This window comes from Geotrypetes seraphini, chromosome 8 (genome assembly GCF_902459505.1).
Source record: "Geotrypetes seraphini chromosome 8, aGeoSer1.1, whole genome shotgun sequence".
Lineage (NCBI taxonomy): Eukaryota > Metazoa > Chordata > Amphibia > Gymnophiona > Dermophiidae > Geotrypetes > Geotrypetes seraphini.
The window spans coordinates 131,311,395-131,332,376 of record NC_047091.1 but is presented as its reverse complement, the minus strand read 5'-3'; the positions used below and the strand labels follow the sequence as shown (position 1 = coordinate 131,332,376).

Sequence of the window (20,982 nt, the reverse complement as noted above, 5' to 3'; positions counted from 1 at the left end):
CCAAAGAATGCTCATATGACCAGGGCTGCCCAAGTCCGGTCCTCGAGATCTACTGGCAGGCCAGGTTTTCAGGATATCCACAATGAACATGCATGAGAGAGATTTGCATATCAAGAAGGCAGTGCAGGCAAATCTCTCTCATGCATATTCATTGTGGATATCCTGAAAACCTGCCCTGCCAGTAGATCTCGAGGATCGGACTTGGGCAGCCCTGATTTACACAGTAGAAGAGAAGAGCTGTCCATTTACCTGCTCCTTGACAGCTGTCTCTGTGGGCAGAGGGATTCGGTTCTGGATCAGGCCCACCCGCACCTTGCGAGGCTGCCGGAGCTGCTCTGTTGCTGCCTCAAATCCATAGCCCTGAAGTTCAAACCCATGCTGCGATGCTGATTTCACTGCAGCACTGGCTAACTCCAGCTTCCTAGAGCAGAGTGGAGAAAGTGGGGTAAGCAGTCCTGTCTTAATTCTGGTTCATATGTTTTTTTTATAATTTTCAGTTTATATGCTGTGATTTCATGTTTTATGCTGATTTTATTGTGGAAGATAAATCAAAGGAATAAATGAGTGAAACTGGTCTGCACTCCCAGGGTGGAAGAAAGTCAATTAGGCATCATGGGTACTTGTCTCCAGAGAGCACCTTGAAGCAGATACAGGCTGGTTGGAGCACAAGATTTAAGAAACAGAGACAAGGAGAAGGAAGAAGGTGGGCTACCGAGGTATGTCCTGCTCAAGGGGCAGGAATGGAGGAGTAAAATGATGGTCTGCCCAGAGTGCAGGAAAGGGGAAGTAGAGTAGAGAATGACACTGTGCCAGAATTTTTCACCCTCTCCGTCCCCGTGGATAACCGCAAGAAATCATCTCCATGTCATTCTTTAAGGAGAGAGGGAAGAATCAGAGTATGAATGGGCATAGCCATTGACCCTCAAGCCTTGCATTAAAGAATGCTGGTGTAGAAGGTCCAAGGTTGGGAAAGACACTAAACAATGACACAAGATGGTTTTGTGCAGTCATCCACGGGGACGGAGACAGTGCCAAATTCTGTCACCTTGTCATTCTCTGGAGTAGAGGCATGGGCTGTTCAGAATAAAAAGATGGTGATGCAGAGAGATGGATAAGCAAAAGGATGGGCTGCTCTACTTAGAGCAGGGCTGACATTAGGGTGGGGGCAAATAGGGCAGCTGCCCTGGGCCTCACAAGCTCCAGGGACCCCCAGCGAGCCAGGATGAAGCTACAGCCTCAGACCCTGGGCAAGTCACTTGTGAGCCCACCAGGACAGATAGGGAAAATGCTTGAGTACCTGATTGTAAAACTTCTTAGATAAGCAGTATATAAATCCTAATAAAACTTAAAACTTGATGTCCTTCCCTTCTCCCCACCCCAGTCCAAAGCCCTCCTTATCTTTATAAATATAAGAGGGTCACCAGTACTGCTGTGATTCTCTGGCGCTGCCCGTGGCCTCCTCAGTGCGCTGTTCCTCTGCCTCAGTCTGCCCAAGAAGAAACAGGAAGTTGCATCAGAAGGGAGTAGACTGAGGCAAAGGAAAGAGCTGAGGAGGCACCAGAGAATCGCTGCCATGCCAACGATCTCTTTGTATTTTAAAAGGTGGAGTTGGCTTTGGACTGGGGTGGGGAGAAGGGAAGGGCTTCCAGCCCACGGGGGTCCCCTGGAGTAGTTGATTTTAAAATGAATGGAGAAATGCTAGATGGGAGGGCATTTGCTGTAGCTGGGGGTAGAGGGAGGGAGGGAAGGAGGACAGAAGAGATGCTAGATGGGAGAGTAGTTGGGAATAGAAAGGGAGAAATGATGGACCCAGGGATGGTAGGGAGGGAGAAAGAGATACCGGATGGCAGAGCATTTGGTTGGTGGGGAAATCAAGAGAGAAGGCAGAGAGGAGAGGAATTGGGGCCCCCCTCCTTAATTTCTGCTCTGTGCCCCAGCATGTCTAAAACTGGCCCTAGCTTAGAACATGGGATAAAGCACAGATACTGTGGGCCAAGGTTCAACTGCTGGGTGCATAGGACTGGGTAGGTTTGGCCAGATTCACGATCACATTGACCACACTAAGCTGTTGACTCCCATCTGGATAGACTGAGAGGCTAAATCTAGCCTGCGACCTGATCCCCCTCATGGAAGTGCTACTAAAAGTCAAAAAGCCATCAAGCTTATTAGTTACATGGAGAGGGGGAAGGGAGGGAGAAAGGAAACATTGAAACTGGATTGGAAGACACCAGCTTCCTCTCCTCCCTGCCTCCTATCCTCCCACAGTGCTTTCCCTTTTCCTCTAGAGCAGGGGTAGGGAACTTCGGTCCTCAAGAGCCGTAGTCCAGTCGGGTTTTCAGGATTTCCCCAATGAATATGCATTGAAAGCAGTGCATGCAAATAGATCTCATGCATATTCATTGGGGAAATCCTGAAAACCCGACAGGAATATGGCTCTCAAGGACTGGAGTTCCCTACCCCTGCTCTAGAGCAGTGATTCCCAACCCTGTCCTGGAGGAACACCAGGCCAATCGGGTTTTCAGGCTAGCCCTAATGGATATGCATGAGAGAAATTTGCATATGATGGAAGTGATAGGCATGCAAATTTGCTTCATGCATATTCATTAGGGCTAGCCTGAAAACCCAATTGGCCTGGTGTTCCTCCAGGACAGGGTTGGGAATCACTGCTCTAGAGAACCACCACCTTTAAACCCATGTTCATGGCTCTTTCTTGAAACATGGGGTAAGGGCCAAATATTCAGCCTGTAGCAGCAAAGAAGCTTGTGGGTCGCTCCCGACTGTGGGCTGAAATACCACCAGATATTCAATGCTGGGCCATGTCTTTCTTCCGGTATTGAATAGCCAAGTATCTGGGGTCACCCAGAAGTTAACCGGGCACCGGCCAGTATTCAAACACAGACCGTGCAAGTCTGCCCAGTACTGGCCTTAGTTCTAGTAAATATTGAAGAACTAAGGTCAGTACTGGGCAGACTTGCACGGTCTGTGTCTGTACAATATATGGTCGTTTGGGGGAGGATGGGCTGGGGAGGGCTTCAATGGCTGGAAAGGTGTAGATGGACTGGAGTGAGCTTTGACGGAGACTTCAGTAGTTGGAACCTATGAACAGTACCGGGCAGAGTTTTGGATTCTTGCCCAGAAATAGCTAAGGAGGAGAAGAAAAAAACCCCACAAAATTTTAGATGGAATCAGGTTGGGAAGACTAGATGGACCATTCGGGTCATTATCTGCCATCATCTACTATGTTATATGGTTAACTCGGTGGATAAAGTTATGACAGCCTCTCTGTTGCCCTAACGTTATTCAAGCATTTAGCCATTTAGCGAACTGAATATCACCCCTAACCGGCTAAGTAAGGCTTCACCCAAACTCTGCCCCCAGGCCCAGACCGTCCCTATCTTAGCCGATTAGGGAATGACTGGTTAGAGCCAATATTCTGCAGCGCTACAAGATTAAATAGCAGCCAGCTCCTTAAGATTTAACCAGGAGTCTCTCTTGTCCCATTAAAACCTTCTGAAAACTTACCCCTATATGTCTATGCATGCCTCTTCCCACTTTCTCACCTCCAGCTAGCTGCCTTGTCCCACCTTCATCTCCTCTGCTTCTGGTAGAAGCAGCCCCCTTTCCACCCATCCCAAACCACATGGACATAAACCACCTTCTCTTCTTTCCTTTCCTTTCCTTCCTGCTACTTGTTTCTGTAGAGTCCCTGCTTTCTGGGGCTTAGAGGTGGCAGGCACGCTAGGTGAATCAGGAAAGTGCCACCAACCAGTGAAAGAGAACTCTCTCTGCCTGGGGGAGAGCAACTCTTGTATTCAACTGGAGATCCGGGTTTTACCTTGTTCCTACACACACCGGAAACTGCACAGAATAAAGTGAGTAACGTTTCTGAGGAGGTTTTTTTTTTAAATCACACCGAAGTGTCTGAGGAGCTCAGTGTCTGTGATATCATTCTGTTTGGTGATTTGCAGTGCTAGAAGGTCACAGGCAGGCGGGTGGACAGCCTACAATACAAGCTGACGGACAAACACGATAAGGTGCTCTTCCCTGGTCATGAGAGCGAGCAAGGTCAGGCCAGTGACGGGAGAGGACCGGCCGCTCGGCCCCGCCCTACCTAGGCTCGTTCCCGTATAGGATCCGCTTCACCTCCCGTAGCTCGGGATCCGGGAGGTGCTTCTCTAGGCACCGCTCCACAGACTCCAGCTGCGCAGCCATGGCCGCTCTGGGACTGGAGAGGTGAGGTCCTGCGGGAGGGGAGGAGTAGATCCAAAATAGGGGCAACCCAGCCTATGGAAAGCAAGCAATACGGACACTGCCTTGTGCCCTGGAACAGTGGTCCCCCAGGCTAGCCCTAATGAACATGAGAGAGATTTGCATATAATGGAAGTGACAGGCATGCAAAATCTGCTCATGCATATTCATTAGGGCTATCCAGAAAACCCGATTGGCCTGATGGTCCTCCAGGACAGGGTTGAGGATCACTGCCCTAGAACATCGATATACCTCTTTGTAGGAAAAGAGACGTTCCAGGGCTATAGAGATCCCTGCTCAGAAATTCCACTCCCGGAGAATTGACCTCAGTCACACATACAAAGCACAGACAGACAACCCCCCCCCCCTTCCCCAATACAGAGTAAGAGACTACAGGCTAAAAATAAAGAGAAAGACCCCATGGGGTGCATCACTGGAGCAAGAGAAACAAATGCATGAGCCACACATTTTTCCAAAGCTAAGAGAAAATCAAAGATTTCCCACAAAAGAATCAACAGGAAACACTCTGTATAATTCCAAGAGAAATAGGAGAATCAGCAGAAGAGCAGCTGGATCCTACCATCAGAGCGAGAGCAACATGGACCAGCACCAGAACCTGAGAAGTGTCTCCTCTCACTTTATTATACCATTTTAAGGTTGTAATCTGGCACATAGTAAGGATAAGGGAAAAAATCTTTTGTAAATCACGTCTTACTCTTTTTTTATTTTAACCTTTAAGAGTGTATTTTTATCCAGCTTTTTCCATGTGTATAGTTTTTGTACTTGGAAAGGGGTTGTCATAAACTTGTGCACGGGTATCCATGTGTTAAAAGTAAATCTCTCTCATGCATATTGCAAATAAGTGTAGCTTGATCAGACCTGGGGTGGGGTCAGGGCAGGATTAACCAATAGGCCAAGTAGGCACGTGCCTAGGGCCCGAAATGGTCAGGGGGGCCCGATGAAGGAGGGCATCAACATTGTTTTTTCCAAACGGCGATGGGCCTCTCCAGCATCAATCGGCAACGCGCCCCCCCCCCCCCCCAATCGACGGAAATTAAGACAAGCAAGCAACGCGGGTAAGAAAGGCAACAGGAACTGTAATTGTGCAAGTGGTGCTGCTTGCCCAAAGCTTCCCTATGATGCAGCTTCCTGTTTCCGCCTGGGCGCATGATTGGGTGGGGCGAGACAGGGGGCCTAGTGTACTTGTGTGTCCAGGGGCCCTCGACGAATTAATCATGCCCTGGGTGGGGTCAGGGCCTGTTTTAGTCATGCTGGGGTCCAGGACAGAAATTAAGGAGGGGAGGCCCTCTTCTACCTCCCAGTTTCCCTGCCTATCTTTAAATGATTTTTTTCACACACAAAACATAGACAGACCTTCACCAAATACAGAACAATGGATCACAATTTAAAAATAGAAATATGAATACCACAACTGAACTGGAAACCCCAAAAAGTTAAACTTGGTAAAGACTTCATTTTGTACTGAACACAATCAGTGACATAATCATGAGAGGGGGCCAGGCCTCCCCCTTTGAGCTTAGGCCCCCTCAAAATTAACATCTCCCTTGGCTCAGTGTCTCTCAAACTGTGTGCCACAGCACAGTGATGTGCCCTATACAGAATCCAGGTGTGCCACGAGAGATTCCAGAATTTTACTTCATTTTTGAAAATTCCCTTCATAAATATATACTAGAATAGATGACATGTACGTCACGTACGCAAGAGTCTGTCATTGTTATGAGTGTCTGTGTGCATAAGGATACAACCGCCCAGACAAGCATCATTCTTTGACACAATTGGTCCTTGAAAACTAATGGCAAGTAATTTTATTTTTTTTATGCAGTAGTTATCCTAACTTGAGCAACAAAGCAATCGAGGCTTTGTTATAGTTTGGATCTTCATATCTTTGTGAACTTGGATTTTCAGCTCTGACAGAAATTATTTTTAAAAAAAAAATCTTTATTCATTTTCAAGACTTACAAAAAGTGCAAACAAATATGCATACAGATAAAACAACTAACAGCACTTATATTTGAACAAATATTAAAAACAAATTACCCTACACCCTCCCCCTTCCCTTGCCCTCCCTATCTGGATGTGCGTGGAAACTTAACAAAATCCAGGAATAAAAGATATTATCAATTTAATCAATCTTTTATTTAGCATATGCTTCCAACGGACCCCATATTTCTTTAAACCTTTTATTGTTTCCCAGTTGTTCTTTATTAATTCTTTCATACCTGTAATACAAACACAATGTTTCCCCTTTCTTTAAAAATGATTGACCATCTGGCCAATACCCAGGAACATAAATACATCAATCCCCTATAATAATTAAATCAATTAATATCATAAATGCTCACTATACAGCTATAATATAAACGTGTATATAGGGGGGAGGATAGGGACTTGTATACCACCTTTTTCTAGTTCTACCACCACACTCAAAGTAGTTTATATCCAGGTACTTCAAGCATTTTCCCTATCTGTCCCGGTGGGCTCACAATATATAGTTATATTGAATGATTCAATTAATTTATTAGACTATAAATCTGACCAAACTAATTATCAGGAGCATGCTTTAACCTAATAACTACGTTCAAAGATTTTTCAGAGTAAACCTGAAGTTATCAACCCCATACAACATAAGTATATCTCATGACTGTTTTTAACTATTGACCATATTCGTCCATTTTATCAATTTGCCATGTAGTCATACAGCCAAGGCACACTTTTGAAACAATTTCCATACCAGTCCAGATTCCTGCACAATAAGTTACCGCCGCATGTTTCTGAAGCTTGGCCAAACGGTCTATAACTTCCTGGGAACCTACTTCAGTCTTCTGGATCCATTAAATATTCATTAATAATGCAGAGGATGTAGATAGTGATTCATTGCCTCCTTCAATTAGTTACAATTCAAATAATGAAATCGGAGTCAACTTCTTCATGCCCATAATAGATTTTAAAACTGATCCATGAACTTTTGATAGTAGAATGTTGCTTCCCGTTCAGCAAATTAATGATCCATACTAGATCTTGCCAAGTCTCCATAGTTCCTTCTCAGTTCAATTGTTTTAGGCATATAATAGAAATTATTTTACCATCACCAATAAGTTTTTGTCTTATTCTGCATTAAAAGGTCTCGAGTATTAAAATAACTTTTCTCACGTGGGGAATATGTAATAGCTTTATCAGTCAACAGTCAACTCATTTAGGGCATTTTTCTCTCTTTTTTCCTCTTTTCCTATACTTTAAACAATTACAGCTGACAAACTTCATATTCATTACAGATTTCATTTGTGAAGCTTACACTATTCATCATTGGATCCTAATTTCTCAAGATCCTCCGTTGTAGGAAAAAAACTGCCAGCTTTGCACAGCAACAACAGTTAAGCTTTAAGAGCATTTACGCTAATCCAAGTTAAATTCAAACTTAGGTGAATAAGAAAAAATTATACTATAATATTTAAATCTCTTCCATCGTTTAATTCATTGGCTCTGCATACTGAGCAATATATTCCTGCAGTTTATCCGGGTCCTCATAGTGACAGGTTTTATTGCAGTGTGTGACCCTCATAACTGCTGGGTAGAGTAGCCCATATGTTGCTCCCAGCTCCTTAGCTGTGGGCGAAGAAGTAAGAATTTCTTTCTTAAGTTTGCTGTGGCCTTAGCAAAATCAGGTAAAAACAGTATTTTTGATTCCTGCCATTTCAAATTCCTATTTTCATTAGCTGACCTCAGTATCTCCATAGCCTGCTGGAATCTGAGCATTCAGAAAGTCAGCGGTCTAGGGTCTGTTTGATGGTTGGTCCCATGCGATGGTATGCGATGGGCTCTTTCAATTTCTATCGAGTATTTAAAAATGAGAGCCAGTAACTTCGGGATAAAATTTCCAAAAATTTTATTGGTTCGGCACCCTCCACTCCCTCAGGAAGGCCTAACAATCTAATATTATTCCTCCTGGCCCGATTGTTACTGTCCTCCAGCTCTTTTATCTGACGTAGTATAGATCAGTCTGACTTTGAAGTAATTTTACTTCATTAGCTTCTACCCGGCGCTCTAATTGATCCACACGGGCATTAGAAATTTGTAGTTGTCAAATTAACAACTCCTTCTTTAACATCACTAAGCTTTTCAGAATTATTTTGTAGCATCTCTTTAATACAACGTAGCTCAGCCAGTAACTCATTGTTGTCTGAAGATTCCTTAGCAGGAGTAGGTGGATCTGGTTTGGATCTTTTGGCTGTACCTGCTGCTAAAAAAGCCATGTCCAACCTTGTCTGCCTTCCAGTTGCCATGTTTAAACACAAATCTGAACAATTATGGGAAGGATTAATGTCTAAGGAACCGATAATCTGTGCTGATTGTGCTGTTAAAGGAGAAGCAGTAAAATCACCTATCCATTCTGCCTCACAGCCAAGCCACACCAACAGAAATTCAATTTTTAAAAAAAAAAGAAATAGAACTGCGGATGGTGGATGATGAAATGCGTGTTTGCTTGTCAACTATTGAGCCACATTTTGAGTTAATTAGCACTCAAAACCAAGCTCATCTATTGCATTGATTAGCAATTCTAGTCTACATAGTAACATAGTAACATAGTAGATGACGGCAGATAAAGACCCGAATGGTCCATCCAGTCTGCCCAACCTGATTCAATTTAAATTTTTTTTTTTTTTTCTTCATAGCTATTTCTGGGCAAGAATCCAAAGCTTTACCCAGTACTGTACTTGGGTTCCAACTGCCGAAATCTCTGTTAAGACTTACTCCAGCCCATCCTCCTCCAAACGGCCATGCACAGACACAGACCGTACAAGTCTGCCCAGTCTATCTACTTTAGTTTCACCATTGTTACAATTACCCTTGCATAGCTTAAAGAACTTTATAAATAACTCTCAAATTTAATTTTTTGCTAGTTTTGCAATTTTATAATTTCAAAACATTTGCTCTGTTTAGTGTGCCAAAGCTAAAAAGGTTGAGGAACACCCCTGTAGCTGGTTGGGATCTCCAAGCCTCATCAGCTGGTGACCACCTTCTCCCCCTCCTCAGGTCCAGCGGTCTGCAGCTGGCAACAGTATTACAGAGCTGTTCCTGCTGCCTTCTCTCCTCCCTCCCAACTCCGCTTGGCTTTCATGCATGCATGAAAGCAGTGGCAGCTTGAGGATACTGCCACTAGCAAAGCTTGGAGATTTCTGGTTGCCAAATTGGAGGAAGAGGTCTTCATTTGGCAGAGCTTGAGCATCCCCACCAGCTCAAGTATTTATATTTTGCATTCAGGTGAAGAGAAAATTTGGTGCCCATCGACCCATATTGGGCTCCAGCCCCTCACCGTAAATCAGCTGTATGGTTATGCCACTGAATACAATACAAAAATATTTGTGATGCACATTTCCAAAACTAACATATTCCAGTTAATAAATTCAAAATAAAATACTTTTTTTTCTACTTTCTTATCTGGACATTTTGGTTTTCCATCATCTTGGTCCCAGTTTCTCTTTCTGCTTTTTGCCTATCTTCTACTAATTCTCTTTCCAGTGTCTGCTGTCAATTCTTTTCTCTTCTCTCTTGTTCCAATCCCTCACTATGACTGTCTCCAACACAGGACCAGGGGGACCAGGATGTCCCTTTTTTAGGGAAAAGTGAAGTTTTCAGTATAATGTGGGGGGGTTACAACCCCCCAAGCCCCCCCCAATGCTGGCGCAATCTCTGTTAAGTAAAGTGAGGGGGTTCCCCCCCACACACCCCCGTCAGAGCCCTTTAAAATACTGTTTTTCTTCGGCGCGCTTCCGCCTTGCGCTCAGTTGTCTGCGCTGGGTTGTCTGCGCTGGGTTGTCGGCGCGCGCTTTTGACCTGTCACCATTCCGCCTATACCTTGCAGTTCAAGGCGGATTACAAAAGAGCTGACTGGACATTTCCAGTGAAGTTACAATAGTTTGTTTGTTTTTTTGGATAGTAAGATGACTGTACAATAGGTTACAGTTAGGTTACAGATAAGATTACATTACATTTCAGGGATCTGTATTTTTGGTTGGTGTTTTGAGGCGGGAGAGATTACCTAAGAGGAGGCTTTGGGAGGGGAATTTATCTGGGAGGAGGGGGAAGGGGGGGATGTTAAGATGTCTGGATAAATTTTTTGAAAAGCAGGGTTTTGATTTCTTTTCAAAATGTTTTGAGGTCGCCCGTTGCCATCAGCAGATTGGAGAAGGTGTGGTTAAGTTTCGCTGCTTGCGTCGCAAGAAGGTTGTCAAACATCTTCTTGCGCTGAGTGCTCTTGAGCGGAGGGAAGGCAAAAGGGGTCTGGGTTCTTCTTTGTCTTGTGGTGAGGATCTGATTTAAGCGGTTGTTTAAGTAGGAGGGGGCAGAGCCATTTAATGCTTTGAATAATAGACAGTAGAATTTGAATTGAATTCGTGCTTGTATTGGTATCTGACATAGGCATCATCAAATTAGATGAATGAGAAAAGCTGGCCAAATGGAGTGGCATTCCGCTGCCTATGTATTGAATAACAGAAACTTACCCCCTCTTCTACGAAACCACGCTAGCAGTTTTTAGCATAGAGAGCCACGCTGAATGGCTTGCGCTGCGCCTGACCCCCACAATGGCGGGAATGATGCCCAATGTTTCCTGCCTACCCCCCCCCCCCCAATTCCTTCAGCAGCAGGAAAGATACTGAATCTCTCCCACTCAACCAACACTCCCCCATACACACAGCGGGAGAGATGCCCAATCTCTCCCACCGCCAACCAATACCCCCAACTCCCCACTGCAGCGGGAGAGTTGCCCATGCTTTCCCTCTGACATGCAACCCCCCCCATACCTCCGACGACCCCCCTTACCTCATTATCAGATGGCTGGCCGGAGGGAAGCCTACTCCCTCCGGCCAGCTGGCCCTCCTCTTCAAAATGGCAGGCCTTCCCATCCCCGGTGCATGGGCCTAAGGGATGGGCCTAAGGCTCTTATTGACCCAGGTTGTTTAAGGCCCCTCCCTGGATGAATATAAGAACCTGTCAGACAAATTAGCATGTGATGCTAGAAAGCATGAGCATGTAACCCCCCTTAGAGCAAGAACAGTTGTAGCTCCCAATCTGAAGATTTTAATACCAGTTCATTGTGCTTTTACACAGGGACCCCAGTTCATTAAAATTCCATTTTTTTTCCACCAGTGCCTACATTAACTCCCCCTTTTATGAAGCTGTGTTAGTGTTTTTTATCACAAGCCGCAGCGGTAAAAGCTCTGACGCTCATAGGAATTCTATGAGCGTCAGAGGTTTTACTTCTGTGGCCAGTGATAAAATTAGACTCCTCCCATAAAATTGCATTTATTTGGAACTGGCTCAAAATAGCTTAAGGTACAGTCCATTCAGATACAGCAGCTTTGCTCTGTAATGCACTTCCAGTAGATTTACAGTTCTTAGAAGAAATTAAAAGTTGCTGCAGAAGACATTAGGCTATCTAACTGGTCACAGCTGCGTGTTTTTACTTGGGAATAATTGTTGTGCTATACATCCCTTTTTTGTAGTTGGTCTGGTCTTGAGTGTTTAACTTTTGGGATATAATTGGGTTGTTGTTTTTTTTTTAGTTGGTTCTGTGAATTGCCATTTTTGGAATGGCAGTCTATCAAATCTACCTGATAATAAAAAGTTCTGCCACTCATTACGGTAAGTTTTTCACTTGATGTCATGAACTTTAAACATCACTAACATGTGCTGAGAATTGGTGATCTGAAGTTCAAAGTAAGCACAACCTTGCAGCTTGCCTGGAGTTCAGCTTTCCTTAAGGGGGGGACTGTAAAAAGTCAAAAACACCAGAGTTTCAGATTCAGAGAAGCCTCAGTTGCTCCCCTTTCTCTCCAGCAGAGGGCTCTCTTTGCCTTTCTCAGCTCCTCAACATAAGACCTAATTTTATTTTCTGTAAGAGGAAAACCAAAAATAAAGGACAATAAACTTTAGGAAACTAAAATCCGACTACTGGTGAAGTGTGGGAGGGAAGCGTCTCCTTAATATCCTTCTGCTTCTCTTCCCTTTTCAGCTGACCTGCCTCCCCTGTCCCCCACCCCCTCTCTGTCAGCTGTATTTAACCAGATATCTGGAATACATATACAGTTCTAATCCAGATTATAATTCGGTTTACAAGGTTGTTATACAGAACTGCACTTTTAGACTTAGGGGGGGAGATGCTCAAAAGTTTGCTATGCAAATAGGACTGGTTGTAGCCAGTCTTCACTTGCAAGGCAGCTCACCTGCCGATGCACACAAGGGTTTTCGGGGGGCTTTTAGCAATCACGGTAACAGCCACCAAGAACCTTGTGCAAACAGTACAATGAGCACTCCAGATAATGCTCAGAAGGGAAAATCCAACTCTTACCAGGCAAAATTTTCCAGCAGGTCTGGAGCTGCTGGTAGCGGTTTGTTCATCTATGTGAGTGTATGTCCCGCACCTATGGTCAAAACGCAACTGTTAGTCAAGGGACACACACTCACACAACACACGCACAACATCTATGTCCATATTGGGTGTTTAAACAAAAATAAAACACTTTAATAAACTGCTCACGAGCTCTGGCAACCTATATGAGAGCTATACTGGGCCTGCACAGAGAAGCTGTGGCTACCGCTTAGCTCTTCTGCGCAGGCACTATTCCCCACACCCTTCTACCACTGCTGCTGTTTCAGCAGCAGCAAAACAAAGATAAAGGCATCATAGTGCCACCCTATTCATTCTTGCAGCTGCTGGCTCTGCCCTGGAACTGACAGTGGCAGGGCCAGCAGCCATGAGGGCAAGTAGAGTGGCCCTGTAATGCCTTTATCTTTGTTTTGCCACTGCTGGAGAGAGGGGAAGAGACATGCTGGATGGAGGGGGAGGAAGGGGGTTATGCAATGGATAGAAAGAGGGAGAGAAGGGGTCAGGCGCTGGATGGAAGAAGAAGGGAGAGATAGAGGGCAGGCACCAGACAGAAGAGGAAGAGAGAGGAGGGGCAGATGCTGCATGGAAGTGAGAGACAGGGTCAAATGCTGAAAGGGGGAGAAGGAAGAGAATATAGAGTTAGTGAGAGACTGAGAAATAAGAGGAAGGGAAATAGATTAACTAAGGACACCAATCGTGTCCTGACCGCTTTGCGATCCCAATCCGATTCACTAACCTTACTCCCGATCCGATCCACGCCGATCCGATCTATGCATGCAAATGTAGGAAGGCAGTAATTCACTAAAAAATTTCATGAATACCGACTGGGCTGGCCATTCAAAAAAATAAGCGACTTCTGAGGACCAGTTGCTCAGGTCCTTTACGACTGCCCTGCTCTATGGCCCGACTCTCCTCTTGCCGCCCTGCTCTCTGCCCCGATTCTCCTGCCCCTCCCCGCAGTGCGAGCCCATGGTTTTAACCTGCAAGTTTAAAGTGGGTTAAAACCATGGGTTCGCAAAGTAAAAAAGTTTTAAAAAAAAAGTTTCAAGCTCTGTAAGAATGCGCAGACTATCTACAGGCAAAGAAGATGGTCTGCGCATGCATCTGGATCACTCTTCAGCAATCCCTGCAGTTGGTTGGGGCGTGACTCCATTCGCCTTCATTTGCATGAGGACACTTTGTGAATCAGCCCCCAGCCACGGATCAGATTGGATCGGTCGGCTTAGAGCCAGAGTGAGGGAAAAAGATGACAAGCTGTAGGAAGAGACAGTATAAAAAAAAGAGGGGGGAGGGGATTATTAGCTGCACATACTATAACAGGACATGTTTATCCCCTCCTACCCTAAATGAGATAATTTTCAAGCTCTGACATTATCTGCAACTTTCTTCAAATTAGTCCCTTATTTTCTAGCCTCTCATACTCTCTCTTTTCTATCTAAATTCATATAATCCTTCTGTGCTTACACCCTATGCTGTCTATTAAAATTTTTTATTGTGCATTATGTTGACATTTAATTTAATTTATTTATATACCACTTATATTCTAAGTGGTTTTCCATTCAGGTACTTTAACATATTTCCCTATCTGTCCCGTGGGCTCAAACTCTACCTAGTGTACCTGGGGCAAAGGGGGGATTAAGTGACTTGTCCAAGGTCACAAGGAGCAGTGAGGGATTGGAAGCCACAACCTCAGGGTGCTGAGGCTGTAGCTCTAACCAATGCGCCACACACTATGCCACACTTTGTACTGTAATTTGAACTTTTTTTTTTTTTTTTTTACTGCTGTAATTGTCTATAGTTTTTGTCTGACACTGCCTTGACTGAACTCCTTCAAAAGGGTGGTAAATAAATCCAAATAAATCAATAAAAATAAATCCAGCATAGGTGTGCGCAGGCCAAAAACTTTCCTTTTGTTTAGTGGCTCATATGGTTTATGGGACTTTTTATTCTATTCTCTTTTTTTTTTCCATTTTAGGGTCATGTTCCCAGTAGTTTACACTATTGAGGACTTTTGTCAAGCCACGTTAGGGTTTTTTATTGCCGGCCACTGCAGTGCAAGCTCCAATGTTCATTGAATTCCTGTGGAATTCCTGCATGCACACATGATGTGAGACATCTCAGAACTCATCACTGAATTCCTATGAGCGTCGGAGCTTTTACCGCATTGGCCATCAATTTTTTTAAAAAAACCGTAACGCAGCTTGGTGGAAATTTCTGGTAATCTGGGGTTAAAAACACCTGAAATGATAAAGAAATGAATGCAGCCAATGGTTGCAAAAGACAATTCTAATCGTCATATAAAATGTGAGAACTTAGAAAATACAGTCAGACGCGGGAATTTGCATCTGATCAATTTTCCGAAGAAACCAGAACATAAGAACATAAGAAATGCCCGAACCAGATCAGACCGTGGGTCCATCTAGTCCGGTGGTCCGCACCCACGGAGGCTCAGCTAGGTGTTCCCCGTCGAGGACCTTGGTCACTCGTATCCCTCAATGTGTCTTGCAAGAAGATGTGCGTCCAACTTGCCCTTAAATCCTAGAATGGTAGTTTCCGCCACAACCTCTTCTGGGAGTGCGTTCCAGGCGTCCACCACTCGCTGTGTGAAACAGTATTTTCTGACATTTGTCCTGGTCCTGTCTCCCTTCAGTTTCAATCCATGACCTCTTGTCCGAGTCACATTTGACAACGTTAATAACGTTGTTTCTTGCTCTATTTTGTCGATTCCTTTTAGTATTTTAAAAGTCTCTATCAGATCCCCGCGCATTCTCTTCTCGAGGGTGAACAATCCCAGTTTTCTGAGGCGTTCATTGTAGCTCAAGTTCTCCATATTTTTAACTAGCTTCGTTGCTCTCCTCTGTACCCTCTCCAGTATTGCTATATCCTTCTTTAAGAAGTTTCGGCCCAGGACATGTTTAGGAGGTTTATGAATGACCATTTGCAAAACCTTGATAATCTGTGCTTCCTACAGTGTGAGCCTATTATTTACCTCCATTTAAAAAGAAGGTTGGAGAAAATGGTCAGGGTATATTGTCAAAACAAAATGGAACTGTAACTATGAAACTCAGAATGAATCAGAATTAGTTTCTAGAATGATCTGTCTGACGCCACTGAGATAAGTGGGGTTTTGTATCTTGTAGTATTTATACATTATATGTATGATTTTGCACATTATTGAGCATGATTTTACACACAGATTGAAGGTGGCAGGAGGATGGCTAGTGATTAAAATTTTTGTCCGCATTGGCTGAATGGCCTTTAGGCTGGCATGTGATACGGACATATATTCTGAGGCCTTTCCTCCATGCCACAGACTACCCAACCTTTTATGAAACAGTATGCCAGATGAATTAATGGTTTATCAAGTTTCGAAGTTACAGTTTCATTGTTTTGATTTCTGCAATTGTTGGCTGTAGAACTTTTGAAATTTTTATTTTTGTTATCGACACCCGTTTCACAAGATCGTTTGGATCCGATCGCTTTTCTTGAATCATCTAATGAGGAATTGGTTACACCTTCTACGTTACTGGTGATGATAGCGCTAGACCCGGACAGAGAATGCCTCTTGAGACTTTATTTTAGATATAAAAATGCTCCATTTTTGTCTTTAAAACACTTCCAGGAAAAATTTTTTGTAATATCGCTATCTGTATAGTCTTTTCCTCTGTAAACCACTCTGAACTGTTTGTGGTATTGCGGTATATAAAAATTAAGTTATTATTATTAGTAACTAATTTTTTATTGTTACATCCGAGGGTGTTAGATATAGGAGCGTTTTTGTGCTTAAATTTCTTTGTAAATGTGTGATAAAATATAATACTAACACTTACATATTCTTGGATCCATCTCAGCTTGTATTGCTTTTGAGTAACAAAACTGTTGGAACAGGTCATAAGCCACCATCTCAGTCCGAGCATGTAGTATGAACACTTTGTCTATTGTAACCTGCATTTAGAATAGTGGAACTTTACCTCCTAAGGATTAATTCCTCTATTAAGTTGGATATAATTTAACATCCTTTTCTTAGAATATTTGAGCTCTTGGAATCTTGCTAATTGAGGGCATAAATTGTTGGAAGGTGTATTTAATTTTTTGTGTAATTTTTTTTTCTTCCGCTATTCATAATATGTGTTCTGTCCTATCACACCTTCTGGAAGCGCATTCCAGGTGTCCACCACCCTTTGGGTGAAGAAGAACTTCCTAGCATTGGTTCTGAATATGTCCCCTCTTAATTTTTCCGAATGCCCTCTCGATCTTGTAGTATTCGAAAGTTTGAAGAACCTGTCCCTCTTCACTTTCTCTATGCCCTTCATGATCTTGTAAGTCTCTATCATGTCCCCTCTAAGCCTCCGCTTTTCCAGGGAAAAGAGCCCCAGTTTCTCTAATCTTTCAGCATATGAAAGATTTTCCATACCTTTTATCAATCTCGTCGCTCTTTTCTAAACCTTCTTGAGTAACACCATATCCTTCTTAAGGTACGGCGACCAATATTGGACGCAGTACTCCAGATGCGGGCGCACCATCGCCCGATACAACGGCAGGATAACTTCCTTCGTTCTGGTTCTAATACCTTTCTTGATTATACCTAGCATTCTATTCGCCTTCTTAGAGGCCGCTGCGCACTGTGCCGACGGCTTCATTGTTTTGCCCACCAGTACCCCTAAGTCCCTCTCTAGGCTACTTTCACCCATTACCAGCCCTCCCATCGTATAGCTGTACATTGGGTTTATGTTTCCTACATGCAAGACTTTACATTTCTCCATGTTAAAGTTCATCTGCCATTTATTCGCCCACTCTCCCAGTTTGTTCAGGTCCCTTTGTAAATCTTCGCAGTCCTCTTTAGTCCTAACTCCACTAAATAGTTTGGTGTCGTCTGCGAATTTTATAACTTCGCACTTCGTCCCTATTTCTAGATCATTTATAAATACATTGAACAGCAGCGGTCCGAGCACCGACCCTTGCAGAACTCTACTCGTGACCCTTTACCTGCCGGAGAGGTTTTCCTTTAATTCTAGTATAAAAATCCATTTTATGTATGCAGTTGTAATGCACAGCAAGATACATGTTCATATTTGCAAACTTCCGGGGGATTTTTAGACATGAAAGAATAACATAATTCAGTTGAAAAGAGGGAATCATGTGAGGCAGATTATGTAATATCTGGATAGAAATCTCTAGTCCTGGGGCTTTTAACCAGTCACAGAAGACAAAACATTCCCCTTCCTAGAAGTTAAAATTCAACAAGAGGTCCACCTGTAGCAGGAACACAGTCTGGTAAATGAATACAAACTGAAGGTTTATAGCCAAAACAATTCTCTGAACAGAGAAGATTAACTCTTTAATGTTCTATGGCAGGAGCAGTTTCTGGAGTAAATGTACACTTCTACTTCCATATTCGCGACTTCAGCACTCGTGACTTCGGTTATTCGCATTTTTTGTCTTGATGGCTCCCCCCCCCCCCCAAATGATGTCATCCTGGAGTGCTGAGAAAATACAGTGTGTTTTTTTCTTTCCAGCATGGTCGGGCAAACGCAGCATTGGAGAAAAGCGTGCAGAGACAATTTTAGCACTTGCTTCAGTGTGGTGCAGCAAACGGCAGCTTATTTTTAAAAGCAATCGCAAATAACGATACGTTTTATTTGCGATTTCCCGGTATTCGCGAGGGCTATACCAAAAACCACAAATATGATATGAACAAGTTATTTGCGGGTCATCTTTGAAAGTATCCCCCTATGAATATGGAGGGAGAAGTGTTTTTATTTTATTTGACTTTTGCTCATGCCTTTTCCAGTTGTTGCTTGAGGTGACTTACTTTTAGGTACACCAGTTATTTCCCTGTCCCTGAAGGACCCACATTCTTAGACCGGAGGCAGTGGAGAGTTAAAGTGACTTACCCAAGATCTCAAGGAGCAGCAGCAGCGGGATTAGAACTGGGTTTCTCTGGTCATGAGTCTGGCACTCTAACCATTAAGCTTCACTCCCTGGTGCCGTTTCAGTACATCTCGACATCAGCAACAACCGCTGAGCTGTCTCAGACCATATGTGCATGTCACAGTACTGAATCCTGAGCTGTCTTAAACCACACTGACATGTCATAGCATTGTCCGGAGCTGTCTCGAGCCATGTGTTCGTGTCACAAGTGATGAGTTCAGATTTGTCTCAGACCTTGCGTACGTCACAAGAATGAACTCTGTGCTGTCTCAACATGTACCAAGTTGTTGCAGATCTTCTGTGCGTGTCACATTAATGCTTCCTGGACTATAGCTTTCCCTCAGACACTGGTCTTGTAGGCCGCCCCCCTGGAATCACGGCCGTTATCAGTTCCAAAAAAAGCCCAGTGCCTTAATTAGAACTAGTCGCCAATGGGGAGCTATTTTATTTGTATTCACATATTTTGGATGAGTTACATCCAGGAACTGCAGATATTCTGGAGGGATAGCAACTCAAGCGGAAAGATTGTTTTTCTTAGTAGTTCTTGGAAGAACATTATCCTTAACCATTATTGGCTTAGACCATTTCATTCATTGTGTTAAAGGCACAGGCTTGAGAAGGTCCACTCGGTTGTTTATTCACTGGCGCACACCTTACTATCCAAGACCCAGGAAGGTTCTCACAGCCTGGCACTGCCACTCCTCCTACAAGAGGGTACAGGGCAGCCAGGCACTGCCACGCCTATCAGAGGATCAGAGCAGCCAGACACTGCAACCTCTCCTATCTGAGGGTACAAGGGACTAAGGGAACCAGGCACTACCACTCCTCCTATTAGAGGGAATAGGGGAGCCAGGCACTACCACTCCTCCTATTAGAGGGAATAGGGGAGCCAGGCACTACCATTCCTCCTCCAAGGGGGTACAGAGGAGCCAGGCAATTCCACTCTTCCATCCGTCTGCACGTTCCCTCCTGAACTCCTTCAGCCTCTATATCTCTGCACGATTCTTTTGATGCTCAGTGACTCTCTCCCACAGTCTGACATCACGTACACCACGTTTCCAGCACTTGCATTCTCTGTCAGTCCCTGAGACAGGATATGAGGCTTGGCAGGGTCACGCCACAGTGAAGCAAAGCAGCCATGACCTCAGGTCACTGGCAGACCCTTCAAAGTCTCACAGCTTGGCCTTCCTTTTCCTTGGTACAATGGGGAAAAGGCAAATGAATTAGACAGCATCACAATTCCTTCTCTGCATAATCGGTCTGCCCTGAGGCTGCTTTTCAAACACATATAGTTATCATGCAGAGGAATCTCTGAGGGGTGGTTGGATTCCCTGTTTCCAAACTCCAGTCAGAGGATCCTAAAACGCAGACCCTTCTGCTGCGCCTGGGACTGGGAGGCAGGAGACAAATGGTTTACACACAAACCAGTATCTCTTTACTGTAGTACTGAAGGTGCCACAACTGTTTGTGCATTTTTTCCTGAGTTGTCTTTACTATTGAGGTCTTGAATGGTAAAATTTGCTGTGGAAACCAAAAAGAAATACTGCAGAAATGACATACCGGTATGTGATGCCAAGTCTTTATTTTGATCAATAAACGTTTTAATGACCTGACACGTTCTGTGTTTTGATTAACACATTTTCCTCAGGGGTCCAAATAGTTCTTATATGGGCCGCAAACATGTACAAATGAACCAAAGTTCATGTTGATGTGTGAATGCCTTAGAGCGCTGCGTATCAGTGAGTCTATTGGTCATCTCTTATATTTCTGTAAACACCTTACTCTACTGGGAGAAAGGTTGGAATACCATTTGTTCTTAATTTCTCTATCATCATCTTAATGGCCTGAGGTCTAAGTACTTCCTTGGATGATCAAAAGGTTAGGCTGTTTACCATTCTGATATCGTTAGCAGTTCAAAAAATACTATATTGTTGGAAAGACCTATCCAAGATTGACTTTCATGAATGGTGGAATAATGTTTGCTTGATTGGTAAATCTGAAAAAGTTTTAGCGGAAAAAAATAATGGCCTTTTCAATTATACATGTATATGATCGCCATTGTCCAGATATTTTGCATCTTAATTACATCTGTGATACCCAATCTCATTTACTGTATAACGAAGTATACGTTACGTCTATTCTGTATTGATTTTTTTTATTATGTCATTTCAATTTTATTATTGATTGTATGTATTTTATCTTGTTGTGAACCGCTTTGAACCTTTTCTGGTATAGCGGTATACAAAAATAAATTATTATTATTATTATTTTTCATACACTCATGTATACCTTTATGTTTGTCATATGTCATTATACACCGTGATATGTACACTTTGTAGATTGTTTTGCTTTCTTGTTATTACCTTATTTGAAACTTAATTTAAAAAAATTTTGAA

General features: G+C 43.5%; 1 protein-coding gene and 1 long non-coding RNA gene across 4 annotated transcripts in view; one reads left to right on the top strand and one right to left on the bottom strand.

Annotated features, from left to right (window-relative positions):
• UPB1 (beta-ureidopropionase 1) overlaps positions 1-18,923 on the bottom strand; it is a 50,629-nt gene extending 31,706 nt beyond the window's left edge. For 2 of the 3 annotated variants that reach the window (XM_033957026.1, XM_033957024.1), the window contains exons 1-2: positions 4,112-4,264; positions 250-421 (exon numbers count right to left, since the gene is read on the bottom strand). In XM_033957026.1, the coding sequence (XP_033812917.1) occupies positions 250-421; positions 4,112-4,212 (273 nt within the window). In that variant the 5' untranslated portion in view covers positions 4,213-4,264. Of the gene's footprint in view, positions 1-249; positions 422-4,111; positions 4,265-12,616; positions 12,690-18,549 lie in introns of those variants that run through there. The other variant, XM_033957025.1, reaches the window with a different exon arrangement.
• The window catches only part of LOC117366009, a 44,960-nt gene continuing 27,896 nt past the window's right edge, over positions 3,919-20,982 (top strand). The window contains exon 1 of the long non-coding RNA XR_004540479.1: positions 3,919-4,233. This is a non-coding gene — a long non-coding RNA (uncharacterized LOC117366009). The remainder of the gene's footprint in view (positions 4,234-20,982) is intronic.